At 62.6% G+C, this 26,110-nt stretch overlaps 18 protein-coding genes across 18 annotated transcripts; 10 read left to right on the top strand and 8 right to left on the bottom strand.

Moving 5' to 3' along the window:
* Positions 1 to 76: 76 nt before the first annotated feature.
* On the bottom strand, positions 77 to 660 carry MICPUN_60421 (predicted protein; the record flags this gene model as incomplete). The annotated part of the gene is made up of 3 exons (XM_002503722.1): positions 77 to 307; positions 450 to 539; positions 637 to 660. The coding sequence occupies 3 exons, from the start codon at positions 658 to 660 to the stop codon at positions 77 to 79; spliced, it is 345 nt and encodes a 114-aa protein (XP_002503768.1).
* A 351-nt stretch (positions 661 to 1,011) lies between these two features.
* On the top strand, positions 1,012 to 2,910 carry MICPUN_101701 (predicted protein; the record flags this gene model as incomplete). Its single annotated transcript, XM_002504074.1, has 1 exon — positions 1,012 to 2,910. The coding sequence occupies one exon, from the start codon at positions 1,012 to 1,014 to the stop codon at positions 2,908 to 2,910; it is 1,899 nt and encodes a 632-aa protein (XP_002504120.1).
* Positions 2,909 to 3,678, bottom strand: MICPUN_108712 (predicted protein). Its single transcript, XM_002503721.1, has one exon. It carries the CDS (start codon positions 3,641 to 3,643, stop codon positions 2,978 to 2,980), a length of 666 nt encoding a protein of 221 aa, XP_002503767.1. The 5' UTR covers positions 3,644 to 3,678; the 3' UTR covers positions 2,909 to 2,977.
* Positions 3,679 to 4,055: 377 nt separating this feature from the next.
* MICPUN_97702 (glycoside hydrolase family 47 protein) lies at positions 4,056 to 6,494 on the top strand (the record flags this gene model as incomplete). Its single annotated transcript, XM_002504073.1, has 4 exons — positions 4,056 to 4,096; positions 4,181 to 4,661; positions 4,734 to 5,789; positions 6,357 to 6,494. The coding sequence occupies 4 exons, from the start codon at positions 4,056 to 4,058 to the stop codon at positions 6,492 to 6,494; spliced, it is 1,716 nt and encodes a 571-aa protein (XP_002504119.1).
* Positions 6,495 to 6,554: 60 nt separating this feature from the next.
* MICPUN_60417 (predicted protein) lies at positions 6,555 to 7,352 on the bottom strand (the record flags this gene model as incomplete). The annotated part of the gene is made up of 1 exon (XM_002503720.1): positions 6,555 to 7,352. One exon carries the CDS (start codon positions 7,350 to 7,352, stop codon positions 6,555 to 6,557), a length of 798 nt encoding a protein of 265 aa, XP_002503766.1.
* Positions 7,353 to 7,619: 267 nt separating this feature from the next.
* MICPUN_108711 (predicted protein) lies at positions 7,620 to 8,567 on the top strand. The gene has a single exon (XM_002504072.1). The coding sequence runs from the start codon at positions 7,673 to 7,675 to the stop codon at positions 8,438 to 8,440; it is 768 nt and encodes a 255-aa protein (XP_002504118.1). The 5' UTR covers positions 7,620 to 7,672; the 3' UTR covers positions 8,441 to 8,567.
* A 10-nt stretch (positions 8,568 to 8,577) lies between these two features.
* MICPUN_101698 (predicted protein) lies at positions 8,578 to 10,302 on the bottom strand (the record flags this gene model as incomplete). Its single annotated transcript, XM_002503719.1, has 1 exon — positions 8,578 to 10,302. The coding sequence occupies one exon, from the start codon at positions 10,300 to 10,302 to the stop codon at positions 8,578 to 8,580; it is 1,725 nt and encodes a 574-aa protein (XP_002503765.1).
* Positions 10,303 to 10,833: 531 nt separating this feature from the next.
* MICPUN_105899 (predicted protein) lies at positions 10,834 to 11,945 on the top strand (the record flags this gene model as incomplete). The annotated part of the gene is made up of 2 exons (XM_002504071.1): positions 10,834 to 11,079; positions 11,276 to 11,945. 2 exons carry the CDS (start codon positions 10,834 to 10,836, stop codon positions 11,879 to 11,881), a joined length of 852 nt encoding a protein of 283 aa, XP_002504117.1. The 3' UTR covers positions 11,882 to 11,945.
* A 209-nt stretch (positions 11,946 to 12,154) lies between these two features.
* On the top strand, positions 12,155 to 12,952 carry MICPUN_83591 (predicted protein; the record flags this gene model as incomplete). The annotated part of the gene is made up of 1 exon (XM_002504070.1): positions 12,155 to 12,952. The coding sequence occupies one exon, from the start codon at positions 12,155 to 12,157 to the stop codon at positions 12,950 to 12,952; it is 798 nt and encodes a 265-aa protein (XP_002504116.1).
* A 137-nt stretch (positions 12,953 to 13,089) lies between these two features.
* MICPUN_60412 (predicted protein) lies at positions 13,090 to 13,799 on the top strand (the record flags this gene model as incomplete). The annotated part of the gene is made up of 1 exon (XM_002504069.1): positions 13,090 to 13,799. One exon carries the CDS (start codon positions 13,090 to 13,092, stop codon positions 13,738 to 13,740), a length of 651 nt encoding a protein of 216 aa, XP_002504115.1. The 3' UTR covers positions 13,741 to 13,799.
* MICPUN_60411 (predicted protein) lies at positions 13,798 to 14,985 on the bottom strand (the record flags this gene model as incomplete). Its single annotated transcript, XM_002503718.1, has 1 exon — positions 13,798 to 14,985. One exon carries the CDS (start codon positions 14,983 to 14,985, stop codon positions 13,798 to 13,800), a length of 1,188 nt encoding a protein of 395 aa, XP_002503764.1.
* A 437-nt stretch (positions 14,986 to 15,422) lies between these two features.
* On the top strand, positions 15,423 to 18,515 carry MICPUN_60410 (predicted protein; the record flags this gene model as incomplete). The annotated part of the gene is made up of 2 exons (XM_002504068.1): positions 15,423 to 15,467; positions 15,594 to 18,515. 2 exons carry the CDS (start codon positions 15,423 to 15,425, stop codon positions 18,513 to 18,515), a joined length of 2,967 nt encoding a protein of 988 aa, XP_002504114.1.
* A 106-nt stretch (positions 18,516 to 18,621) lies between these two features.
* Positions 18,622 to 19,306, bottom strand: MICPUN_97701 (predicted protein; the record flags this gene model as incomplete). The annotated part of the gene is made up of 2 exons (XM_002503717.1): positions 18,622 to 19,155; positions 19,283 to 19,306. The coding sequence occupies 2 exons, from the start codon at positions 19,304 to 19,306 to the stop codon at positions 18,622 to 18,624; spliced, it is 558 nt and encodes a 185-aa protein (XP_002503763.1).
* A 660-nt stretch (positions 19,307 to 19,966) lies between these two features.
* On the top strand, positions 19,967 to 21,176 carry MICPUN_108708 (predicted protein). Its single transcript, XM_002504067.1, has one exon. It carries the CDS (start codon positions 20,008 to 20,010, stop codon positions 21,106 to 21,108), a length of 1,101 nt encoding a protein of 366 aa, XP_002504113.1. The 5' UTR covers positions 19,967 to 20,007; the 3' UTR covers positions 21,109 to 21,176.
* A 14-nt stretch (positions 21,177 to 21,190) lies between these two features.
* Positions 21,191 to 22,276, bottom strand: MICPUN_101692 (predicted protein; the record flags this gene model as incomplete). The annotated part of the gene is made up of 1 exon (XM_002503716.1): positions 21,191 to 22,276. The coding sequence occupies one exon, from the start codon at positions 22,274 to 22,276 to the stop codon at positions 21,191 to 21,193; it is 1,086 nt and encodes a 361-aa protein (XP_002503762.1).
* A 323-nt stretch (positions 22,277 to 22,599) lies between these two features.
* On the top strand, positions 22,600 to 23,452 carry MICPUN_60406 (predicted protein; the record flags this gene model as incomplete). Its single annotated transcript, XM_002504066.1, has 2 exons — positions 22,600 to 23,370; positions 23,420 to 23,452. The coding sequence occupies 2 exons, from the start codon at positions 22,600 to 22,602 to the stop codon at positions 23,450 to 23,452; spliced, it is 804 nt and encodes a 267-aa protein (XP_002504112.1).
* A 40-nt stretch (positions 23,453 to 23,492) lies between these two features.
* MICPUN_108707 (predicted protein) lies at positions 23,493 to 24,081 on the bottom strand. Its single transcript, XM_002503715.1, has one exon. It carries the CDS (start codon positions 24,063 to 24,065, stop codon positions 23,523 to 23,525), a length of 543 nt encoding a protein of 180 aa, XP_002503761.1. The 5' UTR covers positions 24,066 to 24,081; the 3' UTR covers positions 23,493 to 23,522.
* Positions 24,082 to 24,218: 137 nt separating this feature from the next.
* Positions 24,219 to 26,030, top strand: MICPUN_60404 (predicted protein; the record flags this gene model as incomplete). Its single annotated transcript, XM_002504065.1, has 1 exon — positions 24,219 to 26,030. The coding sequence occupies one exon, from the start codon at positions 24,219 to 24,221 to the stop codon at positions 26,028 to 26,030; it is 1,812 nt and encodes a 603-aa protein (XP_002504111.1).
* Positions 26,031 to 26,110: the final 80 nt, after the last annotated feature.

Raw genomic sequence — 26,110 nt, 5'->3', positions numbered from 1 at the left:
TGAACTCGGTTGGGGTTTATTGTAATGGGACGGTGAAAGGTTCCGTGAGACTGAAGTCGTTGATTGTCGCGTACGTCTACTCTAGTGGGCTCATCATTCGCCGCTGCAACTTGCCGTCCGCGCCTTTGGTCACCTGCGTGACCGCGCAAATCTGTGCGATGTCCTCCTCTCCACTCGTCAGGCTCGCCGTCAGCAAACCCACGTTGTTCAGCCACGATTTCTTCACGTCGCCGAGCGCTATGCCGTCGCTGTGGAACCTCATCGTGTGCGCACCGGCTTCGTAGTTTTTCTTTTCTGTCTCTCCCACCTGCACGAGTTCGGTGCACGCGTCAGTCGAGGGGCACGGGAATTGTTTCCACGAAGCACAACAGGGATGAAGACAGCCGGGGAACACAGCTGCAATCGGTTGAAACCTCAATGAAGGAAAGGGGCGCGTCACACGGACGTACCTCGACAACGAACTTCATTTCCGTCATATCGACCGTATATTTGACCCTCCAACACGCCCCCTCGACGGGCTCGCTGAGTTTGAAGTCCACCTACGATCGATAAGGGAACGGAGATTGAGGTCAGAGGGTTGCGGAAAGCTGGACCGGGGGCGGATGAGGCCGATGAGCGGTGAGGGCGAGCACGCACCTCCAGGTTAAGCTCCGCCGCCATCGGGGCGGGGTTCGGGCTGATATCTAGCCTCGTCACGTCTACTCCGGCCACCATATTGTTTCTGGCCAGTCTGACATCAACCGCCCAGTGTGCCCCGCGCCAGACAAACTGAGGAAAATTATTACCCACTCGGCACCTCATAATTTCGCTTTCCTGGTGAGGCTCCACCGTGGGGTTGTTTCCTCACACAGCATCCACGCGTGACCACACGACGACGCAACTAGCGTCGTCGAGATCTCGTGTTTGTCGTCCGTCCGGTCGTCGATTCGTACGAAGTGCACTCGGCACAGCCACGGACAGCAGCAACCAACGTCAAATCTTGCACGGTGCATTCCCGGTAGAATTGTCACGATGGGGCGCCTCGATACTCTCCTGGCGCTCAACTCCGCGCACGAGGCGAGCGGGTGGCGGCACGTCGACGCTAGCGATGTTGTTCGTGCACTGACCAAAGCGTGCGGGATCTCCCCGGGCTTCGGTCTCCCTCGAGAGGTCCGGGGCTCGGTGCTTCTCCGAGCCCTGGCGTCGTGCAAATTAATTCCCAGCGACGCGCCTCGCGCGGTGCTCATCTCCGCGCTCGTAGTCGAGGCAAACGTGCCCGTTCCGACCGGCGACGCGCCCATCGTTACTGAACGTGCGATCTTCAGCACAAACAGGCTCGTCAGTGCCGTGTGTTTGCTGTGCGGCGGGTCCGTGGACGACAAGATCGGGCTTTGCTTCGCCGCGTGCGACGTGGACGCGATCAAGCGCCTGAGCCAGCACCAGGCGAAGGGTTTCTTCGCCGAGGATGCCGTCGCTGTGGCTTACGCGGCGGCGTACGACGTCATCGGAGATGGTGCTGACCTGCAGTGGGCGATTGCGGTATGGGAGCGCAAGCTGAGGAGGTTCTTTGGCGGCAGGCCGGGGCTTCAGTCGCGGGGCGACGTCGCGATGAACGAGGAGGAGTTCAAGCGTCTCGCGTCCCAGGCGCTCGATTCCATGAGCCGCGAGGCTGTCGAGGAGGCTGTCAAGGATAAGGACCTACTGGACGATGAGGTTTTCGAGGATGCTCCGGAGCAGTTCCAGTCGAGCCATAGGAGAGAGCCATCGATTGTTGAATCTCTGGCTATGCTTCTCAAGGGTGGCGAGCACAGCCGCCAGCCGTCAAAGGACGAGGAAGTGGACGCGGCGAACAGGGGCGATCGCCACAGGAGAAACAATAGCTCGATCAGCGCAAACAGCGGCGAGACTCCGGGCCTCCTGAACCTCCTGAACAACCTGAACAGCGGCATTAAGGCCCAGCACGAGCGGCGGCGGACCGGCTCGTGGGATGACTCGGACATCCATGCGAGGCATGCCCGTAAGCCTTCCGATGGAGCCGGCGGTTCGCCGCTTCGAATCGTGTCCCCGCAGCCCGGGGGAAGCACGGTTAAGTCGCCGGGGGGTAAGCCGAAGAGCGCGTTGCGCAAATCCAGGTCCGCGAACCAGCTCTCTCCGGTTGAGTCTCCAGTTGGTTCAACCGCGTCAAAGCGGTTGGACTACGGAGTCGAGACTGCGGAGGAGGGGAACCAGGAAGATGCCGCGAAGAGAAGCAGCGGCGAGGCTGGGACGAGTGTTGCCAATGAGACCGGCGCATTCGCTAGCAAGCCGCGTCCCCGGCCGCTCAAGGTTGATTTTGACCGGAGCGTCGAGGACAACGGCGGATCCAATCGCGGCGACAAGGGAGAAGGAAAGGGGAAGATGTCCAAGGAAGAGATGAGACGCGCGGAGCTCAAAGCCGCACTTGCCGCCGCGCAGGAAGACACTGAGCTGGCGCTGGAGGGTCAGGAGGACGAGGACAACACTTTCGATTCGGCAGTGGCGTTTGTGCAGGAGGTCGGCATCCGAATGTTCCTCTACAACATCGTCAAGATGTTGGTGGTCATCGCCGTCATCGCAGCGGACGCGTGCGCGTGCGTGTGGACCATGTTTCACTTTGGCATCGTCATCGGGCTCTCCGTGGTGATGTGTATCAATGTCGCGCTCGCTTTACTGTTCGGATTCTTCGTCATTCGATTCAACAACCGCACCACCGGGCAGATGCATATGGAGTATGGTCAGCACATGATGAGAGGGATCACCGATTTGGTCAACAACAACGCCTTGAAGGAGGTCTCGGATTCCCTCACGGCCATGTCTCGCATCACGGCGAATCAGGCGAACAACGGGCAGTTCAGGGATGACAGCGTCCGGGGAGGAAAGCAGTCCAGGCGCATGTACTCGGACGCGGTTTGAAAGTTTGATGATTAATTAAATAAATGCCCGTCGAGGCAGTAACATTACACACAGTTTGCACTACTCCTTATCGACCCTGATCGATGAGCTCGCGGGTCTTGACCATGTTCGCGGTCACCACCTCCAATCGGGACGCGGGCAGAGGTGCGATCCCGTTCGCGTTAAAGTGCCCGCTGACCTGGTTGACGGCGTTGTAAAATGCCCTGCCGGAGGCGGTCTTTGCCGACCCGCCCGGAGCGTACTTCCCTGCCCACACGTTGCTGTCCTTTTTCAGCTGGCTGATCCGCTTCTCCCGGGTCATGTCGTAGATATCCAGGCCCAGCACCTCCTCCATCTCGCCCACGAGAGCGAGAGTCTCCTTCTGATAGTTGGTGAGGTCCGGGTTGGTCGAGGTCTTGGCGAGTTCGATCTTCCTCGCCGATTTGGCCTCGTAGCCGTCGAGGTTGGACTCGTCGCCTTGGAGGAGGTTCGCCCTGCACTCGGCGCCGTCGGCGGTGGGGTCGCACACGGGAGTCGGGCGCGCGGCATTGGCACGCTGCGCATCGAAGAAGAGCGCGGTGGTGGACGCGAGGCCCGCGAGGAGCACCGCGCGGCGCTGGGAGGTGGGGAGCGAGACCGAAACATCATCGGAGGAGAAGGCACCGCATCGCACGGCGGAGGCGTTCGCAGTCTTCTTCGCCGCGACCGGGCGCGCAACGGTGATGCGAGCAGAGGTGGAGGTAAGAGCAATCATGAAAAGTGTTCGTTGGATTGACAACGACTTGTGCGATACCGTGAGGTCTGGAGGAGTGCTCGACACATCCCGCACTTTATCATATCCAGGCGACGTGTCGTGCTCTCGCTCGTCGGCGCGCGGCGCAGGTCAGCGGCCCGTCTGCAGGTTGGTCAGTGTGTTCAGCAACCGAACAGCGAGTGGTATTCCGTTCGACAAGGCTTCCAGCCCAGCCACAGGGCCGAGCGCCCTCGTTTAGGGTGCAGCGGCAGGGCGGACCGTATCGGGTGGGTGAGGAGCCGGTCAAACCTCGGCCATGGCGCCCGGGGAACGAGTGCGGGCCAGGCGGGGAACTCGCCTTGTGATGGGAACAAAATTGGTGGGCACGTTCGTGGCTTCGTCCCTGATCGCTGCCTGGGTTACGATGTGTGTGATGAGGGCGATCGTCATACCCGCGGTGGACGCCAAGATGACGTTCTTCCCATCGACCGGCAAGAAAGTACGGCCCGGCCCGGACGTCGAGTTCCTGATGGCTCCGACGCCCGCGCCCGCCGAGAGGGTGCCGTCGTGGAAGGATGACCAAACCGCTCGAGCTCGCGCGGCCGCGGACGTTCGCGCCATGTTCCACCACGCGTACGACAACTACATGACCCACGCTTTTCCACACGACGAGCTCAAACCCCTGAGCCGCACGTGGACCGATTCCCTCGGCGAGCTTGGCAACCTCGACATGAAGCACCTGCCGGAGGACTACGAGGGCGTGGCGCTGACGCTCATCGACGCCACCTCGACGCTCGCCGTGTTGGGCAACAGGACCGAGTTTGCGCGCAACGTGCGATGGATGGAGCGTAACCTGGACTTCGACATCGATGTAAGGGTCAACGCGTTCGAGTGTAACATACGAGTCCTCGCGGGACTGCTCTCGGCGCACGTCATCGCGCTCGGCGACGGGGGGCGAGCCGGGGAGGGCGCCGCGAGGAAACGGCCATCGTGGTTCGGCAAGGGCAGGGGATCGGGACCTTCGGCGCCTTCGTTCGACGTAGACGGCGGCATGGGACACTCGGTTGGTTCGGCGTTCATGCCGGATTACGAGGGTGGCCTCCTGCCCAAGGCGCTGGATCTGGGTGAGCGGCTGCTCAAGGCTTTTGACACGAAAACCGGGATGCCGTACGCGTGGGTCAACCTCAGGCACGGCGTGCGACCCGGAGAGACCAACGAGACGAACGTGGCGGCGGTTGGTTCTTTCATACTCGAGTTTGGGTTGCTGTCGAGGTTGACCGGCGACGGTCGGTTCGAGCGCGCGGCGCGAGGGGCGATACGTTCGATGTGGTCTATCCGCGGCGACAGGGATCTGCTCGGAAATACGCTGGACGTGCAGCGCGGGACGTGGGTGGTTCGCAGCGGCGGGATCGGCGCGGGATGCGACTCGTTCTTCGAGTACCTCATCAAGGCGTACGTCATGTTCGGGGACGACGAGTACTATCGGATGTTTTCGGACGCGTACGTGGCGGTCATGAGATACTACCACGACGACGGTTGGTACCACGAGGCGCACCTGAACACGGGAGTGGCGACGCACGTGCAGGCCACCAGCCTTCAGGCGTTCTGGCCGGGAATGCAGACCCTCATCGGGGACTTGGAGGCTGCTCGGGCGACGCACGCTAGATTCGGATCAGTTTGGGACAAATACGGCGTGTTTCCCGAGCGGTTCATGTACCGCGAGCAGCACCTGCATCCCACGGAGAAGCACTATCCGCTCAGGCCGGAACACGCCGAGTCGACTGCGATGCTGTACATGGCCACCAGGGACGACTCATTCAGAACGGTGGGCGCTAGGCTCCACGCGGACATCACGCGACATACCAGGGTTCCAGGCGGTCACGCATCCGTGCGTGACGTGTCCACCAAGGCTTTAGAGGACCATCAGCACAGCTTCTTCCTGGCGGAGACGTGCAAGTACCTGTACCTGCTGTTCGACGACTCGTTCATGGATGGGAGAAACTTGGTGTTCTCCACCGAGGGACATCCCTTGCCGGTGCTTGCGTGGCAGAACCAGGAGGATAAGGAAGATTCCGGTGATGCGTCGAAGAGTTCGTGGGTGAGTGACGGCAAGAGCAGGTACAACGGTGGCGGTGAGGTGTTTGACGCGGAAGAGGAAGACGTCATCGTGGGCATCATAGAGGCGGCGGCGGCGAGGAGCCGGAGCGTCAGGGACGAGGAGGATCGGACGAAGCGAGCTCGCAAGACGTACGGTGGCGGTGGTTACCGCGCGTCATGGAGCGATCCCACGGCGGCGCTCGTGGGCGAGGGATTCAACGGCGCGGGATGGGGCCTGACCAAACGGGTCTGTCCCAACCTGGACGTCATCGGCACGGCTCGGACCATCGGCGCCTGCACACCGGTGGATGCGTCGCGAGCGTCGTCGCTCAGCTCAGCCGCACCTTTGGGCAAAGGCGATAGTGTCGAGATAGCAAACAGGCTTAGTGGGCTGCAATCGCGGCTGGAGCGTCTGAAAGAGGCGATGGCGGCGGCGATGGAAGACAAGGCAAACAAGGGGACCCCTGATCGGCTTCAGGAGATGATGGCGACTTTTCTGCAGAGCGAGGCTTCTTCGCGGGTCGACGAGGCGGTGGAGGGAAAGAAGGTCAAGAAGAAGGTGTACCCGACGGCAGGTGGGAGTGCGCCGAAATCATCGCCCACGCGTGGTCCGCCCGTTCGAAGGGCGAACGTCAAGGGCAAGGACAGCGACTGCCACGTCCTGGACCTGAAGGAGTCCCACCGCTGCGTCGACGACGGCGACTGCGGCGTGGACGCTCAGACGTGTTCGCCTCGGAAGTGCTCCGAGCACAAATTCTGCTTTACAGCACCTTAGTCGATGTGATTACACTCGATATTCGTAGTACGTGAGAGCTATATAACACGTATCGTGACGTCACCGGCCCTCCAGCTCCCGGAACTTCCTCTCCAGCGGGTCGTCCAGCTCGAGTTCGGTCACAGAAGGCGCCATAGCGTCCTGGAACTTGGCCGCCGCCTCCCTCGCGTTGAGCTCCGCCGCGTTGGCCATGTTCTCCTTTAAAACGCTCTCCAGCTTCTTTGCCTGCGACGCCAGGGATTCCACGCTCTGTTCTACCCTCTGCACTCTCCCTTTGGCCTCGGCGGCTCGTCGCTTGGCATCCTCCATCTTCGCTTCCACGCGCTTCCGCTCGGTGAGGTGTTTCCTGGCGGTGTCGTCGTCTCCGGACTGAACCGCGGCGGATGCCATGTTGTAAAGTTCGTTCGCCTCCGCTTCGAGGCTCAGTGTATCCTCGAGCTCAAACTTGAGGGACTCCTTGGCTGTCTTCAAGGCATCCTCCGCGTTGGCCAGCGACTGCGCCACCTCCGTGACCATCTGGACCATCTCTTTGCTAATGCCCTGCTTGCGGAGCGCCTCGTCTTCCATGCGCGCAGCCTTCTTACCCGCGCCGAAGTTTGCGCCCATATTCCCGCCGATGATCGCCCCGAATGGACCGAGCAGGAGGCCGCCGAGGACCGCACCCCCCACGGCACCCCCCATTGATTCGTCGACCTTTGGAACCTTCTTCTTCCTATCGCCAAAACCCATGGCCTCCACGCGTAAGGGTCCGCGCGGCGGCGCGGGGCGAACGAGCCTGGTCGCGGTCGTCGCGCGAGCGCCGGAGGTCACACGTCGACCCGTGACGAACGCGGATGTCGCGGTCGTGAGCGTCGACATCGTCGGTTGCTGGCTACTAGGGGAAAGCGCGTTCGTTGGTCGTGGTTCGGAAAGTGGGAGGCCTTGGGGGGGGAGGCAATGGAAACATCGACGAGGCGAGGCCGGTTGGGGGTGCAGGCACACAGGAATCTCCCAGCAGGAAGTTTCCTTGGTTCTTGAACCGCCAGCTCAGAAGAATCTCGAGTTTTGAACGCGACGACCAATCGCAGGCCTGAAAAGTCGAGTCTGCGTGAACGGGGCACCCCAGTCCTCCGCATCCCCGCGACACGAGAGCACATCCGTCTGGCGTTCAATCAATCTCGATCATGATGTCTAGCGCGATGACGATTCCCGCGTCCGCCGCGCGCGTCGTCTCCCCGGCGCGCCGCGACGTCCGCGCTCTCCGCTCCCGTGCCGGTTCCCGCGCGACATTTTCAAAGCAGGCCAGGGTCAACAACGAGATCGTCGCGCGGGCGTTCAGCATCGTGGAGCCCGCCACGAAGGTGTCGTTCCCGAAGACTTTCAATCCCCACGGCGGCGACACGATGCAGTGCATCGGCGCCGGCGTGAGGGAGAAGAAAATCGCCATCATCAACGTCAAAGTGTACGGCGTCGCCATGTACGTCGACGCTGCCAAATGCAAGGAGGAGCTCGCGAACGGCGGGTCTCTCCTCACCGGCTCCTTCGATAAGGCGCTGCTCGTGCAGCTCGTGCGAGACGTCGACGGGAAGACGTTCTGGGAGGCCCTCGACGAGGCGGTGGGCCCCAGGATCAGGCGCATCGCCACGGACATGGCGACCGCCGAGGATGAGGACGGCAACTTCATGGCGTCAGTCGCAGAGGCGGCTGAAGTCGCAGAGGAGAAGGCGATGGACGAGTGCGAAGAAATCAAGGGGCTGTTCCAGGGCCGCAAGCTCCGCAAGGACGACAAGGTGCTCATCTGGTGGTCGCCGAACAAGGGCAAGTTCGAGATTGGAGTCGTGGGAGGTATGCCGCTGGAGCTCACGTCCCAACAACTCGCTCAGGCGGTGTTCGATGTGTACTGCGGCGACGACCCGGTCTCGCCATCCGCCTTCCAGTCCTTCGTCGCCGGCGCGGCGGCCCTTTGAGCCAACCGCCGTCGGTCATCACCGTCGAGCACGCCTATTACTATTATTCATCGCGTCGCATGTATCACTTTGCACGTATCACTCATCTATTAGCAGCAGGGTCGGTTGTATTACATTATTTCCTTTGTACTCGGCTCTCACGCGCTGTACCCTGGAGACCCCGGGGGAGAACCGGTGACGTCTGCATCTTCGCCGCCCGTGTCCACCACCGGCTCATCGCGCACCTTGCCGCCGTCGTCGGGACCCAGCAGAGAGTACCGCGACTCGTCCACCCTCGCCCACTCGTCGGCGCACTTGGCGAGCCAATCCGCGCTCACCGCGCTGGCGCCCGGGGTCTTAGCCGCCCATTTCACCTTGTCCGTCCTTCGTCCGTCTCCGTCCCCGGTACCCGCGTGCGCCACGACGTGCGTCGCCCCTTTTCCGTCGTCCACGGCGTTGAGAACCTCCGCCCCGAGCGCGGTGGCGAGCAACCACAGGGGGTGACGCTCCGGCCTCGGCTCTGACTGCGCGACGACGCGGGAGAACACGACGCGAACGTTAGCCAGAGGACCGTCTTCCGGGACGGTGAGAAGCCTACGCACGTCCCTGGACTCAAGTTTGGTGGACGCCTCCTCGTCCGATACCGGCTTGTGGTTAGTTTGCCGAATATCGCCACCCTCCGTCGCGCTCGCCGATCGAAGCATCGAAGCGTCCATCTCCGCGATGGCGTCATCCGCGGTGTTTGCCGCGGCGGTGCCCTCAAAGAATCTCCGATGCGCGGCGGCTATGACGGCGAGGACGTCTCTGAGCTGAGCCCGATCGCCGTTATCTCCCTCATCGCGCCACTGGCGTTCCATCACCGATCGACCGGGTTGTCTGAAGCCCGCCGCTGACTGCTTGAAGAAGTGATAGCGATCGATGCGGATCAGGTTGGCAAGATTTTTCGGCCACACCCTGTCCGTGTCGTCGGTGATCAAAACGGTTGGCTCCGCGCCCAGCACAATGTCGAGGTCCTTCTTGTACTGGCTCGTGCTGTCGCCGCTTCCGATGACGCGTCCGTTGAACAGCTCGCCGGTTGGATCCAGGAGCTTGGCCATCTCCCTCGCGTAGTTTCTGTCGCCCATGGTGTATATGTACATGGTGCACAGCTGGCTCGCGGCCCTGAGGAACGCGTGCGCGTGCGGCCGGAGCTTGGTGAACATGGCCATGTGACGCAGGCAGTTGAGGTGACGCAGGGGTGGGTCCGTACCGGGGAACGGCCCGTCTCGTGCCCTCTCCTTCCCGCCCGCCTCCTCCTCCCCTTTTTCTCCATCCACGTCCGCCCCGTCCTCCTTTTCCTCGGCGCTCTCCGCCGCTACGGGATCTTCGACCGGCTGGATCGCCGCAGCCGCCTGTTGCACTTCCTCTTTGCTTCCCCCGTTCGCCTCGCAGTCCGCGGCGGCGATGATCCGGTGCATCGCGTAGTGCTCCTCCTGCGACAGCTCGGAGAACCTGGCGCTGTTCAGCAGCGTGTGATCCAGGTCGAGCACCAGGACGAGCCTCCCGCTCAGAAGTATCCTGCGTTTCTCCTCTCGCTTCGCCTTCTCCAGCTCGGCGTTGCTCATCTCCAGTCCCTGGTGGATGTATCTCACCGCAGTGCTCCCCGAGTCTCCCCCCCGCGTCCCGCCGGCGTCGCCGTCGCCCTTCTCTTTCTTCTTGCCGCAACGGATGCAGATGTCAAACATGAACCCCGGGTGCGGAGGACAGACGGGAGAATCGTCCCCACCGTTCCCCGCGTCGTTCGGACCCGCCCCTTGAGTCGCGACTCTGCGTCGTTTCACCCCAGGCCTCTCCGCCGCCGCGGTGTCTCCCTTGGCTTCGCCCGCCTTCGCAGCCTTCTCCATCGCCCCCTTCAGCAGCGACGAGACCGCGCCGCGCCCTGTCGATGGCGCCTGCGTCGCGATCACCACCGCGGGTGCTGCGACTATCGGATTCTTTTGCTCTTGTTCGACAGTCATCTCGGCCTCGAGCTCGGCGGCGAAGTCGTCGTCGGAGGAGTCCTCCTCCTGCGAGCTCATCCTTCCTGTCCTACTCAGACTTGATGAACGGACCAATAACCCCCTCGCCGCCCGGTCCCCGCGCGTGCGGGGCTGTCGAACCCCGCTCGCTTCACCCGGAACCGATCGGCGGATCGCGTCCCCGATCAGCTACCGCCGATTCGTTCTCCCGGCGCTCGCCACTCGCCTCGCTGCGCACGCGCGTCTGAGCGGAACGCCTGCACCTAACTCGCTTGGGGGTGACTCAGCGCGTTCAGCGCCTGTGACCCGCGGTGATGCAGATCGGTGACATCAGCAGGTGCTGGCCCCGAATCGAACCGAAGGGACGGGCTGGCTTGGCGCCACAAGTAGACGCGCGTCAGTCACCGAGGACAGAACATGCGTGTCGTGGCCACCGTGTTCATCGCCGCCGCGCTCGTCGCGGGCCGCGCGGAAGCGTCGCGCGGCCTGAGCGAGAGCATGAAGCCCAAGCCCAAGCCCGAGCCGAGCCCGATGTGCGAAACCTGCGAGGAGTTCGTCACCATGGGCGAGGCGTACCTGAACGATCCGGCGACCCTGAACGCCATCACGGACAAGGTGAACGAGGTCTGCGAGACTTACGCGGGCACGAAGCATGAGGCCATGGTGAGAGCTCATAATACCAGTCCATCACCTCCCTTGGTCCGAGCCCTGCGCTCTCCCGACCGTCTCACGCGCGCGTGTAATTTCCAGATCTGGGAGGGAAAAGAAGAAACTCACCCCAGACTCTCCACGGAGACGTCACCTCGTCCCACTCATCTCGCTCACCGCTCGACCCCGTTCCCGTCCACTCGTCTCCCAGTGCGAGAGCCTTCTCGAGATGTACGTCCAGAAGGCCATCGACGTCATCAACACCGACTTCACCCCCGACGTGCTCTGCGCCGACGCGAAGCTGTGCCCCGAAGAAGAGGCGCCCAAAGAGGAAGAGGCGCCAAACGACGGCGAGACCCGGGCCGCGACCGAGCCGCTCGAGGTTCCCGCGTCGCTCCGTGAGGTCATCGAGCGCGGATCCGCGGTGGATGCACCCGCGCCGCCGCCCTCGACGGACTGTCTCAAGTGCGAGTTCGGCGTCGAGTCCCTCCACGCCGCCATCACCAGTAACGCCACGGTGCAGAGCCTCCTGAACGAAGCCGAGAAGGCGTGCGAGAAGTACGCCGCCGCCTTCGACATGTCCGCCACGTGCGAGGCCGCCATCGAAACGTACGGCCCCGAGCTGGTGAATGCCGCGGGCAAGTACATCGAGGATGCCCACAAGGTCTGCTCCGAGCTCGGCATGTGCACGCCACCCTCGGAGACGGTGACGGAGGCAGACTCGAAGAAAACGAGGCGACGCGAGAGGATGAAGAAGCTCAAAGCCCGCGCGATGGCCGTCGCCGGCCTCAAGCTGAAGAACATCGCGTTGATTTGAGTGTTTCGACGAGAGTGTGCCGTGTAACCTAAACTACGATTGTAAAACCGACGATGTTGCGCAAGTGCGCGAAGAGCCCGTGCCTCAAAAATTCAGAAACGACGGCACCGCAAAATTTTATCCACTTACCGGTTTTCTGCGATCGCGGACGTCCGGCAGAGCACAGCGCACCCTAACATGTCCGCCGCCTCCTCGGTTGCCAACGCGCGACTCTTCGTCGCGAAGACTTCCACCACTCGCCGAACGTCCTCCCGTCGGTCCTCTGTCCGCGTCATGGCCTCGGTCGCCCCGTCGATAATCGTGGGAGGAGGCCGTGTGGGCCAGGCTCTCGCCGATATGGGTGTCCCCGGCGACGTCATCATGAAGCGCGGCGATGCGTTCCCCGCCGAGCCGTCAACCGGTCCAATATACGTGTGCACCCGTAACGACGCACTGCAGGGCGTCATCGACCAGACCCCTCCCGAGCGAAGGGCCGATCTGGTTTTCCTTCAAAATGGAATGCTGCAGCCGTGGCTAGATGCCCGCGGTCTCGGGGACAACACCCAGGCTCTAATCTACTTCGCCGTCGCCAAGTTCGGCGAAAAGCCAACGGACGGCATCACCGACGTTAACCCCGAGGGTCTCACGGCCGCTAACGGTAAACACGCGGCCGCGCTTCAGGCCAGGCTAGCCGCCGGGGGGATGCGGTGCCACGTGCTGGACGACGACGCGTTCAAGGCTTCCATGTTCGAGAAGCTCATCTGGATCTGCGCGTTCATGGCCGTCGGCGCGGCGCACCCCGGGGCCACCGTCGGTGATGTAGAGAGCACGCACAGGGCCGAGGTTGTCGAGCTCATCGAGGAGCTCCTCGAGGGCAGCGCGGCGGAGAAGGGCGTCAAGTTTGAGCCGGGGAGCGTCGAGAGACTGTGCGCGTACGCTAGGGCGGTGGCGCATTTTCCGACAGCGGTGAAGGAGTTTGAGTGGAGGAACGGTTTCTTCTACGGCATCTCGCAGGAGGCGATCACCGCGGGCGATCGCCCGGACCCGTTCCCCAAACACACAGCCTTGCTCAAGCAGGTTGGCGCCATCTGATGAGCTGATAACACTTAGAGATTTCCCTTCATATTTTTAGGGAAATATTTCACGGATAAGAATGACTTAACAACGCCACCTTGATCCCACTGTGAACGGCCCCGAGATCCTTGACATCCCTGAATTGAGTTATAACGATGGCCGCTATCGTGCACGCCGGCGTCATGACGCGTCTCGGCGCACCCCCCGCCCCCCGCGCTCTCCGTCAGCGCTCCTCGGTGCGCGCGATCGCCAAATCCCGTGCGATCGTCGCGAAAGCGTCCGCCGAGTCCGACACCGTGGACCCGAGGCGCGCGGTGACTGCATCCCTCGCCGCGCTCGTGGTCGCGACCACGGGATCATCCGCATTCGTCGCGTTCGCCGAAGATTCGCTCCTGACGGACTACGTGAGCGACACCAAGGACCTGATCCAGAAGCAGAGGGACCTGCTGAGGGAGGGCAAGGGCGATGTTGACGCATACTTTGCCAAGGCGGAGGCGTACTTTGCCGGGTACAAGTGGGACCACAAGGGTCACACCAACTCGTTCTCTCAGCTCATGAACACCGACATTGTCATCAGGGAGCAGGACGGGTACCTCAAGCAGACCGGAGGGTCCTGGAGCAAGGACTCGGTGCCCCCGAGCGGCACTCCCAAGGCTAAGATCCTCGAGGGTTACCTGCAAAACGCCGAGCGATGCATCCAGAAGGAGAGCATGGGGAAGTTTAACGAGATGGATCTCGCGACGAGGGAAGAATGGAAGGCCATCGTATGCACTCAGGGTCTCGTCGCTCCAGCGGACGACCAATGAGCGACGCGCGAACCGACAAAGCCACCTCTATGTTGTAAAGAATGTTTTGGAAATGAATCAATCACCCTTGCCGCGCCCGAATAGCCCCTTCTTCGCCACCTTCTTCACCTCCTCTTCGGTGACCTCGAAGCCCATCGCCTCGAACACCGCATCCGCCCATTTCCTCGCCGGGAACCTCGTCCCACTCCCGTCGTCCCCTCGAGCCCTCGCCGCGTCCTCGGCTCCGGCGTACGTCGGCAACCTGAGGTCGTTGGACCACGCCAGCTTGCGCAACGCGACGGCTGTCCCGGCGCCCGCCAGAATCCTCGCGCTCACCGGCGCACCGGCGGCGCGCACCAGCATGTACGTCGTCGCCCCAGTCAGGGCGGTGGTGGCGTATATGTCGGTGTAAGAGTGGAGGATACGCACGGGTCTGGACATCAAAACGTCGCGGATGACGCCTCCGAACGTGGCGGTGAACATGCCGCACGCGACAGCCGCGGCGCACGGAACACCGGCTCGAATACCGTTCATGGCCCCGATGACGCAGAAGGCGCCGACGCCGATGGCATCTGCCCAGTCCACCCACTCGTCCGTGTCCTTGACCCCGTACGCTCGCTCGAGGTGGGGCCAAGCCAGGAAGGTCGCGACGCCCGTGCCGACGCAAATCCACAGGTACTCAATCTCCTCCATCCAGAACGCCCTCCTGCCCCTGCCCAGCAGCAGGTCCCTGACGGTTCCACCCCCCACCGCGGTGATGGTACCCACGATGGTACTACCCAGGATGTCCATACCCCGGGTCGCCGCCGCGAGTGTGCCAGTCATGGCGAACACCGCGGTCCCGAACCAGTCCGCGCCGCGGAGCAAACCGGGGACGGTGGCGCCGTCGCTCCACGGGAACCGGGGCATCGAGTCGGGATGGGGCGCGGGGGTCGCCGGGACGGGTTCCGCCGCGTTCATCGTCGGCTTGGACGATGCCGGAGATCGTTTCGGCCCGTCGGTGGATACCCCACGCTTCGGAATCGACGCAACCGGCGACGACGCCGGGCTCGGGAGCTGGATGTGCCTGGCGATCGCGGGGAGGCGAGACTGGTCGCCGGCGCGAGAGGCGAACGCGCGCGCCTCCGCGATGGATGCGATATCCGACACAGTCCCCTTGACGTGTCCGCGAGCGATGACGGTGCCCGTAGATCTCGTCATCGCCGTGGCGGTCGCGGGCGATGCGATGAGTCGCGCGGCTGCGGACGCGAGCATCCTGGACCTCATCTTTGGACGCGTCCGATATTCGCTCTCTCTGGGGGCGAGGGGGAAGGAGAGGGGACGGACTTAAGTCTCCCGACGGACCAAACACGATCCGCCCGTGGACGCCCGAACGTTCGTACGGTCTGAGAACCGCCCTTCGATGCACGCGCTGGGGAATGGCGCGACGCGGTGGAGTTTGTGGCCGAAAACCGTTCAATCGCACTAAATGGCAAATACGTCCGCACTATACAAGATTTGATGTGGATTCAGGCGGGCGACACTGATATTGTTAATTATTTTTTTAAGTCGCACAGGCAAATAGTTATGAACCGCGTTGGAAATGCTCAGCTCGCTCCAGTCAACTCTGCAGGGGAACTATTCTGTTTTCGGAACGCACGCCCGCGAGGAGAGGAGAGAGGGCACCAGTGCGAAACCTCGTCGAGGACGGGTTGCACGACGCCATGGTGATGTCCAAGGACGATACGAACAAGGTGAGCCGATACGACGTCGCATCCACCCGACCGTAACCCTGTCCAACAGTACCCCCGGACGAACAACGCTTTTCGCGATGCGGGCGATTTTGGAAAGTAACTGACTCTTCCGAGGAAACCTCTGCCCGATACGCATCTCAGGTTGGCGTTGCCAAGGCCACCAAGGTCGCTGCGAGCATCTACGGCGCCGCAAAGCCCAAACTTGGCAACCCGCGCGCTCCGGCGACGAAGAAGCCGTTAAAGCCGTTGCCCGCGTGGAACGACGGGTTCGGTCGCTCCACCATTTCCTCGTCCTCTGCGCCAGTCAAGCCGAGGCCCGGGCTCGCCGCCCACCGCGCGAACGTGCGCACTGGTTCGAACAAGGCTGCGGAGCGCGCACCCATCGTGCGCACCGAGAACATCCCCAAGGAGGCTCCCACGAAGAGTAAGTACGGGGACGTGGAGATGAGGGACGCGGACGACGACGCGGACGAGGCGGATGAGACGGTGCAAACCGCCACCATGACACTCTCCGACTCGGAGGTTGGCGACGAGGTGGGCGAAGTGGACGTCGCCGACTCCTCCGCGGAGACGATGAAGGGTGAGCCCACGCTCGAGATGTACGAGAATGAGATGAAACGCCTGAAGGAGCGCGAGGAGAAGTTGAAGAAGAAGATGTTCGCCATGCGCCCCGACGTCAACTACGAGACCATGGCGGAAGTCGAGGAGGGTTGGCTGCTGTCGGGCTCACGGCCGGACCCGAGGGCCTCCGAGCGTACGGGCCCGAGGGTCATGTACAGCGCGAACCCCAAGTATCGCATCAGGACGGCGGACGGAAAGTATGTCATACCCGAGACGGTGGACTCGACAGCCGGGCCGCGTCCGGAGGTTATCCTGGACGACTTTGACAACCCCGCCGGGGAGCAGAAGCCGGGCACGAAGATGACCAAGGCGGAGCGACTGGCCGCTGAGGCCGAAGCGATACGTATCGCGGAAATCAAGGAGAAGGAGGCGGCGGAACGAGCGAAGAGGGAAGCGGCGGCGGCCAAGTCGAGCATCATGGAAACTGAGCTCAAGTTTTACCGAGACACCGCCGCCAGGTTGGCCAAAGAGTTCAACGAGCTGAAACGAAACGCGGACGCCAAGGATAAGACGCTGCAGAAGCTGACGATCGATCTCCACGCGCAGGGAGAGACGAACGATCTGCTCGCCAACGACGCGGCCAACTTTCGTGGTGGAGGCGGCAGCATTCAGGGCGTGCAACTGCCCCCGGAGGCGTCCCTCGCCGGCGCCGCGGAAGGACCCAGCGCTGAACTCACGGCGGAGGCGCTGCTGGCTCGCGTGGAGATTGCTGAGCGTGAGGCGGAGGAGGAAACATTCCGCACCGCGCAGTACGGTCACATGATACTTCGCATGCGCGAGACGAACCCAACAGATCCGAACCGAATGGACGATCCCTTTGGGTCCATTCGCACCAGCAACCACAACACCGCCATGGCCGCCGCGGGCAGGAAGAAAGGCGACGGGAGGAACGACCGCGATAAGTTCGAGAGCAAGGCGCACGTCCCGTGGCTCGACGGCAAGATCAAGTCGATGAATAAGTATCAGGACGCGCTCGACTCAGAGATTGCCGCCAAGACCTCGGTGCTGTACAAGGCTGAGCAGGAGAGGGAACACGCGGACGCCATGATGGAGCAGGCGAGGATCAACCTCAAGAACCGAAGGGACCAGTGGGCGGACCAAATCAACCAAAAGAAATCGTACCTCATCGCGAGCAGGGCCGAGGATGCGGCCGAGGCGAAGCGAAAGGCTAACTTCAGGCAGCAGCTCGCCAAAATTCGCGCCGACGCCATTGAGATGGAGTACAGGCAAAAAGGAGGCGCCAAGGGTATGAAGGGCATGAAGGGTAACCTCGCTCGGGGTCTCTTAGGCGAGATGGACGGCAAGAAAGTGGCTGAAGAGGAGAATAAGCTCGATGCGGCGCTAAAGAAGCTGTCGGGGGTGGTTGAAGATATCAGCCCCGACGGTCTGATCGCGTCATTCAACGAGAGAATGGCGAAGCTGTCAGCGTTCAGGGATAACTCGTCCTTGGTCCAGGCCAAACACGACGACCTGGTCGAGAAGCACAAAGAGATCGCCGAAGAGCTGAAAGAGATAAAGGAGAAGCTTCTCCAGGCGGCGGAGGGACGGAAGAGCAACGCGGACGGTCGCCCCGAGGACGTGATGGAGATGGCAGAGTATCGCATGAGGAACAAGATGCGGGTGCAGAAGCTGATCCTGGACGAGGCCGAGTCACAGGTGAACAACGTTGGCGCATCCATCCATAACATGATGCAGACTGTGACCGCGTTCGAGAAGACAATCGCCAAGGTGACGGACGACGGCAAGCCCAAACCCGCCGAGCGAAGGGCATCCATGACCAGCAGGAACAACAGCAGGGTCAACCTCACCGGGATGGAACGGAGAAAGAGCGAGTCCGGCAGGTCGACTCCGGCGTCCGGGATCCGGAAACCCTCGCGTACGAACCTAGCCGCGGGCGTGGAGGAGAAGAAGGATACCGCGGTGCTCGATATGATGAACAGGGAGGCGCGGGAGGGTATGAAGTACCTGACCACCTTCTTTGAGAAAATTGACCAGGCCAACATCATCACCGCGGCGGACGTGCACAAGGCTAAGATGCTTCGACTAGCCAAGCTCAAGGGCACCAACGTCGCGGGTGCGGTCAGGAAATCCTTCAAGCACGGCCTCAAGCTCGACGACGATCTGGGACACATGAGCGAGGATGAACGCCACGCGGCAAAGTTCGGCCTGGTCGCGCCGGCTAACCCGCAATTTAACCAGAGGGTCGTCACGGCCGAGGAGCAGGACGCGGCGGTGTTGGGTGAGATGGACGACGACGAGACGGGTGCGAAGGAGGAGAATGCCGAGGCGGAGGAGGCCAGGGAGAAGCTCAAGGTTGGCTCGGTCAAGCTCTTCCGCAAGAGCAACGCCAAGAAAAAGGACGAGGGAGAGAAGGACTGGGCGGATGAGCAAGAGGCGAGGTTGAGCAGGACGAAGTTGCCCGAAGCCGTCAAGGCGGCTTAGGCTGTGAATACTTTAAGTACACGTCGCTCGTTTCAAGCCCTATTTCGCAATGTTCTACGCAACCGTTGTTTTACATGTCTCCTCGTCGTGTTGAGCCCCGGGCTTGTCATCTCGTCACGCAGGAAAACGACTGTCCCCCAACGTACCCCCCTTGCATCGACCTCTTGACGTTCAGCTCAAACTGGCGCTGGTTCTCCGTCAGGTCTCTCGCCGCGTCCTTGTTCAGCGGGTCGTCTGGGTTCGGGTCCATGAACAGGTGAACCAGGCCGTAGATGCACGAGCTGATGGACAGAACCGGCTTCCAGTCCTCTCGGAGGATGTTGAGGCACACGTTGCCGTCGTAGTCGAGGTTGGGGTGATACACCTTCTGCGTGCACTTCACCTTGGGCGGCTCGTGCGGGTACACGCCGGGCACGTTGAAGGTGAACACGAACTTGCCGCCCTTGTAGTAGCCCTCGTCGGGCTTGATGGTGACGAGGAAGTGCAGCAGGTTGTCCTTCCCGTCGGGAAACTCGATCTGCACGGTGGGTCCCAAGGTGAGCTCCGAGATGTCCTTCGCGAGGCGCATCTCACCGGGGCTCTGTTTCGGCCCCTGCGCCCCGGAGGCGGCCTTCGCCTTGGCCTCCTTCTCTTGCTTGTCCTGCGACGCGAGGGGGGTTTTCGTTCGCGTCAGGGGGGTGCCCGACTGTCGTTTCAAACGAGGAAGGATCAACCGCGGGTTCGGCGGGTTGGGGGCGCAAGATGACGGGGCTCGACGGTCCACGCACCTTGGCGGAAAATAGCTTGATCATATCTCAAACACCCGAGAGTCTCGGTCGCGCTTCGCGAGCTGTAAGCGCCCTTCGGCGCGTGTCGAAGTGCCGGACACCTCGAGAAGAAGAAGTCATCGGAAAAAACCTTCAACACTATTTTTACCCGTAACTGGTCGCACTCTGACTGATTGCCTGTGCGTCCCGAAATTCACGGTGGAGGTTGCGGCCGAGGAGATCTTGTTCCCCGCGGCGGTTGGAGCCTCTCGCCAAACCCCGGACGAGCCTTCCGCTCGACCGCTCCCACCAAGCCAAGATGTCGGCCTCCATCGCTGCCTCGGTTTCCATCTCCTCCGCGGCCACCCTCAGGGCCGGTCGCGCGCAGAGGCGCGCCACCGTCGCCAAGGCTGCTCGCGCGGACGCCAACAACGAGGTGCGTCACCGAGGAATCTCCACCGATTGGACCCCTTCCGTAGTTATCCACTTTCCTCGCCCGAGAGGCTCCGAGCCGATCGTCTGACCCGCCCGCCCATCCCTCGCGACCGCAGTCCCGCTACGGCGCGTGCTGGCCCGGCCGTGTCCCCGTGCCCAACGACGTGCCCCTCCTCGGCAACGGGAACATCAAGAAGATCTCCCTGCTCGGTTCCACCGGCTCCATCGGCACGCAGACTCTGGACATCGCGGAGGAGCACCCCGACAAGTTCGAGATCGTGGCGCTCTCCGCCGGCCGCAACCTCGACGTGATGGCCGAGCAGATCAAGAAGTTCAAGCCCAAGATGGTGTCCATCTCGGACGGTGGCGACGTGGAGAAGCTCAAGGGGATGATCAAGGACATGGACGGGCCCCAGCCCGAGATCCTCTTCGGCCCCGACGGCATGGTCGAGGTTGCCAGGCACCCCGACGTCGACTCCACCGTGACCGGCATCGTGGGCTGCGCGGGCCTTCCCCCCACCGTCGCCGCCATCGAGGCCGGTAAGAACATTTGCCTCGCCAACAAGGAGACCCTCATCGCCGGCGGTCCCGCCATCGTGCCCCTCGCGGTGAAGCACGGCGTCAAGATTCTCCCCGCGGATTCCGAGCACAGCGCCATCTTCCAGTGCATCCAGGGTCTTCCCGAGGGCGCTCTCAGGAGGATCATCCTGACCGCGTCCGGCGGTGCCTTCCGCGACATCGAGCTCTCCCAGATGCGCGAGTACGCCAAGACCGACCCCGGCTTCCTCCAGAAGAAGGCCACCACCCACCCCAACTGGGACATGGGAGCCAAGATCACGTGCGACTCCGCCACGCTCATGAACAAGGCTCTCGAGGTCATCGAGGCTCACTACCTGTACGGTACCTCCTACGACGACATCGACGTCGTCATCCATCCCCAGTCCATCATCCACTCCATGGTCGAGACCGCGGATTCCTCCGTCCTCGCGCAGCTCGGCTGGCCGGACATGAGGCTGCCCATCCTGTACACCATGTCCTGGCCCCAGCGCGTGAACTGCAGCGAGCAGACCTGGCCCAGGCTCGACTTCATCAAGATGGGCGACCTCACCTTCAAGGCCCCTGACGTCGAGAAATACCCCAGCCTCACCATGGGCTACGCCGCGGGTCGCACGGGCGGTACCATGACCGGCGTGTTCTCCGCCGCCAACGAGCAAGCCGTGGCGATGTTCCTCGACAAGAAGATCGGCTACTTTGACATCTACACGGTTATCGAGAAGGCGATGGAGGCGCACAAGAACGATCTCATCCTCGACCCCACCTTGGATGACATCGTCAACTCGGATCTGTGGGCGCGCGAGCACGTCAAGAAGGTTGTCGAGTCCGGCGTTTGTAAGGAGCTCGTCGCCGCGTAAGGATGGGAAGATTACCAGAAAAAGTTAAGACTTAGCACACCTCTAGCGCAATTTGATTGATTATTACGACACGATTCAACACCTACTCCAGCCCCTCGGGGATGACGAACGGCAGCTTGAAGAAGGAGATGAGCTTGCTCTTGATCTGAGGCAGCGCGTTCTCGATCCCGTGTCCCATCCCCGCCACCTCGAGCAGCCTCCTCTCGCCCACCTCGATGCCCTCCTTCCCCGTCGCGCCCGTTCGCATGTTCACGCTGGCGTCCCTCACCCAAGTCAGCGAGTTATCCAGGGGCGCCGCCTCGTCGTCGTACCCGTGCACCACGTACGCGGCACACGACACGAACGGGAACTCCTCGTGGTTCCCCAGATCCTCCCGAAAAGCCTCCGTGAACTCGACGCCCAGCTCGTTGGTGAGCGAGTCCAGCACGGCGCTCGGCTTAAACGTGGGCGCCAGGAGCATCATGCGATCGATCCGTCCCTCGTTCTCCTCCCTGCTCGCGTACACGGCCGCCACGTACGCCCCCATGCTCGACGCGATCAATCGCACGGGCTTGTCGGGGTTGGCAGCCTCCGCCTCCTTCACCGCCGATGTGAGAGCCTCCACGGCGCTGGTCACCGTGAACTCGCACCCGGCGGGCGCCAGGTTGGGCGTGAGCAGCGGCACGTCGTAGGTGCCGAGGACGTCCCGGAGGTACATGCACGCGAAGGAGTCCTCGGGCGGGGACATCATGTTGTGCGCGAAGACGTACACGTAGTCGTTGGGGTCGCCGCCGTACTTGTTGGACCTGTCCTCGGCCTCGGCCTCCTCCTCGCTCTGGTACGTGGTCGATCCGTCGGTGTCGCCGTCGCCGCCGGACTGGCCGACCACCTCCTCGAACGTGCCGGTGCCCGCGTCGCTCTTGTCCCCGAATTTCCACCCCTTGGCCCTGGGAAAGTTACCCTGCTTCCAGTTGGCGATCCAGTCGTCCGCGGAGTCGAACTCGGTCTGGTTCTTCTTGAACTTCTTCTCCTCCGGCTTGTCATCGCCATCGGCATCCTTGGACGCCGCGACGCGGAAGGTTCCGCGGACCGGACGCGAGGGAAGACGGGCGACTCGCGCCGATCCCAACGTTCGAGCGCGGGCGCGGATGCGCGCGACGCTCGTCGTGATCGACACCGCGAGGGACATCGTCGGCTGCGCGCGGATGGCTGTGCGATCGCGGATAAACTTCCTCTCCGCGAGACGTGGTTCGCGCGTCAGCCACTGAAGAGTAAAATCCAGTTATGGACGGCGCCACAGTCAGGCGCGGCGACGTCGTCCTCGTCAAAGTCCATCATCGACGCTAGCGCGTTGACGCCGTTCACGACCGTCATCTGGAGCCTTTGATCACTCGTCAACCCCGAAACCGCGTCGAGACCCGCGCGCGGACGCCGCGAAGTACCTCGCGCGCCCGTGGTGCCGGTTTAGGCAACCGAGAAATTAGGGCGGCAGGCATCGTCGGTTGCGTCGCCATGGGTCCCGCCGCCAAGGATGACGTGGAGCACACCATGGTGCTCGAGCACGTCAACCCCACCACCCGTCTCCTGGAGAAGCGTCGGCTGATGCGCGAGACGGAGGAGACGCTCGACGCGCGCAAGGCTGAGTACAAGCTGAAGGAGCAGGGATTCAAGCGCAGGGAGGAGGCGCTCAAGCGAAAGGACCTCGAGCTGCAGGAGTCCCTCGTCCGGTTCAGCAAGTTCCTGCAGGAGAACGACGCCAAACGGACCGCGGCGGAGAGAAAGGCGGCGGAGGAGATCAAGCTGAGGCTCCAGAAGGAGATGGAGATACGCGAGCTGACCAGGATGCAGGAGAACCTTCGGAACGACCTCGACGACGCCAAGGACGAGGTGGGAAGGAACCTGAGGTACGAGCGGTACCTAACGACGGTGCTGGAGGCGCCCGACGGCTCGTACGGGGAGATCCAGGACCTTCTGAACAGGCACAAGACCCTGAGGGTGACCAACGAGGACCTGAGGGCGAGAGACGCGGCGCTCAACGCCGACGCCGACGCAACCCGCGCGCGGCTCCACGCGTACACGAAGAGGATGACGGACGAGAGGCTCAACCTGAACAACGACATAGCCAAGTTGAAGAAGAGGCTGGAGGCGGCGACGCTGGAGGTGGAGCGCGCGCGGAAGGCGAGCGCGGCGGACCAGCAGAGCTCGCGGAACCGGACCCTGGAGCACGGCCGAGCAGTCGCCGCGGCGGAGAATCTGTTCCAGCGGTGTCGGCAGCGGAGCAACGTGCAGTACGCGCGGACGAAGGATCCGATCGAGCAGCTGCACGTCATAGGCGACTACGTGGGTGACATGGGGCAGGTGGTGAAGCACAAGGGCAAGGTTTAACGGCGTTCGCCGCGTTGGACGACTGAAACGGAAAATTAGGAATAAAACTCTCATCTGAATCCCCTTCGGCGGTTCGCGGCCCGCGCCTCCGCCTTTTCGCGCTTGCGCCTCTCCTCCTTGGTCTCCTTCATCCTCGCATTCGCATCCAGCTCGTCCTGGGTCGGGGTGAAGATCCACGGCAGGATGATATCTGCCCACAGCTTGTACGTGGCGAACCCCGGGACGACGAGCCCGACGAGCCAGAACCAGTCGCTGAACGCGGCGGTGGTGATCAGCACGAACGCGGAGACGTAGATGATGTCGTGGTAGTAGGACGTCATGCCTCCGAGGCTGAGGTCCGAGCCTCCATCGATGAGGACACCCGCCGCGTCGTACGTCGGCGCGCCGTGGTGATTCAGGCTCGAGTAGCAGAACCAGGCGCTGGTCGCGGCGGTGGCGAACAGGGGGTAGTGGATCCACGCGGACGCGGTCGAACCCTTCCACACGAGCCTGAGGAGGACATGAAAGAGGACGGAACCCGCGACGACGCGAAACAGAAGCCTCAGGCGCGCGGTGTTCTTCTCCGCGCGCTTCTTGGACTTGTCTCCAGCCATCTTGCGCCGCTACCTGCGCGCCCCCCGGAACTGGCCAATTCGACAGGATCTTTCGAGGTGCCGATGTTTTCTCGACGCCAAGGAGGTGAAAGTTATCCGCTCTGGCCCACAGCACAACGCGCATCCCACCCGAATCTCTCAGGTATAAACGCGATGCCGTCGCTCACAACGTCGTCCACGCTCGTCGTGCGCGCCCCCGTCGCGGTATCGAGGACGAAACGCCCGTCCTCGCGCGCCACGGCCCGACCCCAAGGACCCTCCCCGTTCCGCCCCGTCCACGTGTCGCGGTGGAGCCCGGGACTCTCTCGCCGTGGGCGACTCGTATCGACCCCGGGGGCGATCGCGGATCCGGAACCGCCCTCATCTTCAAACTCCGCGTCCCCGGTGATCGTGGATGCCCCGGACGTCGGCGCGCACGGCTCGGGCATCGCTCCGTCCCCGCCCCAGCCAAGCAAAACCGTGATTGTAGGTGGCGGTCCCAGCGGCCTATTTGCGGCCATCATGCTCGCCCGCCGGGGATGGACCAACATCGAGGTGTGGGAGAGGCTGCAGCGCCCGCCCTCCCCGGACGCGAACGAGATCTGGGGCGACCCCAACAGGAGCTACTGCATCGGCGTGAGCGGCCGCGGGCAGATTGCGCTAACGCGATTGGGATGCGTCGACCGGGTCCTTTCGTACTGCAAGACGGTGAACGGCCGCATGGACTGGTCGCCGCAGAACCCCGAGGGCAAGGAGACGATATCGAACAAGCAGTACGCCACGCAGGTCATACAGCGCGACAGGCTCGTCGCGGCGCTGCTGAAGGAGGTTGAGGAGAAGTACGCCGACGCCGTGACTGTCACGCACGGCGTGCAGTGCGTCGAATGCGAGTGGACGGGAGCCGGGGGCGCGATCCTGACGCGTCAGCCCACGGAGTGCAGATCGGACGAGCACAAGTCCGGGGACGAGGACGATGACGAGACGTGCGAGGCGCCGGTGATGGACGACGAGGCTGGGGTCAGGGTGACGGTTCCGGTTCCGTTTGTCATCGGAGCTGAGGGCGCGTCCCGTCGCAACGCGGTGATGCGAGCCATGGACGACGACGACGCGTGCGACGCGAAGATGGTTCGGTTCGAGGACACGAACCCGAGGGTGTACAAGACCATTCCCATCAACCTTCCCGAGTCGTACAGGGACGACCTCAACTACAGCGCCAGGACCAAGGGTGGCGTCGCGCTGGAGGCGTTACCCACGAAGGAGGGTCTGCTGGTCGGCATCCTGCTCGTCAAGCCAGGGGACAAGGAGACGTGCGCCAAGCTCGAGTCCAGGGAGAGCCTGAGGAAATACTTCGACGAGGACTTTCCGATGTTCACGGATTTCGTCACCGACGAGGACCTGGAGCTCATGGCCAAGCGGCCGCTGTCTACGTTGCCCACGTTTGCTTATTGCGGTGGCGGCTCTTTGCACAGGCGAGTCGCGGAGGATGGAGACTCGAGCGAGGAGGCTGGCGGCGCGTGCCTCCTCGGCGACAGCATTCACACCGTCAAGCCGTACTTTGGCCTGGGCGTCAACAGCGCCTTTGAGGATGTGACCATTCTGGACGACTGCCTCACCTCCGCGGCGGGTTCCGGGAAGTGGACGGAGGCTCTGGCGGACTACTCCAAGAATCGAGCCGAGGACGCCAAGGCCCTCGTGGACATCTCGCGGTCGTTCGACGGTGGGTTCCTGACGTTCGTGCTTCCTCTGATCCTGGACGGCATCTTCTCCAAGCTCCTGCCCAACGTGTTCATGCCAAACACCATCCAGATGACGCAGAAGTATGACTGGAGATTTAGCCAGGTAGCCAAGCGGAAGAGGCGCGATAGGGCGCTGCAGGTTGCGATACTGGCTGCTGCGCTGGGGGCCATGGGGACAGTCGCGTTCATGGTGGTTAGGACACTGGTGGGGCTGATGATGCGCGCGATGACGGGGGGCTTGGCGGCGTAAAGCGAGCTAGCTACTAGTGTGCCAAAACATTTCTGCGTTTGATGCTTCTGAAAGCCCTATTTTTTTAGCGGGGCATGACA

Source organism: Micromonas commoda, chromosome 7, assembly GCF_000090985.2.
Source record: "Micromonas commoda chromosome 7, complete sequence".
NCBI lineage: Eukaryota > Viridiplantae > Chlorophyta > Mamiellophyceae > Mamiellales > Mamiellaceae > Micromonas > Micromonas commoda.
The sequence above is the reverse complement of the archived record's forward strand: the minus strand, read 5'-3'. Positions and strand labels throughout refer to the sequence as shown.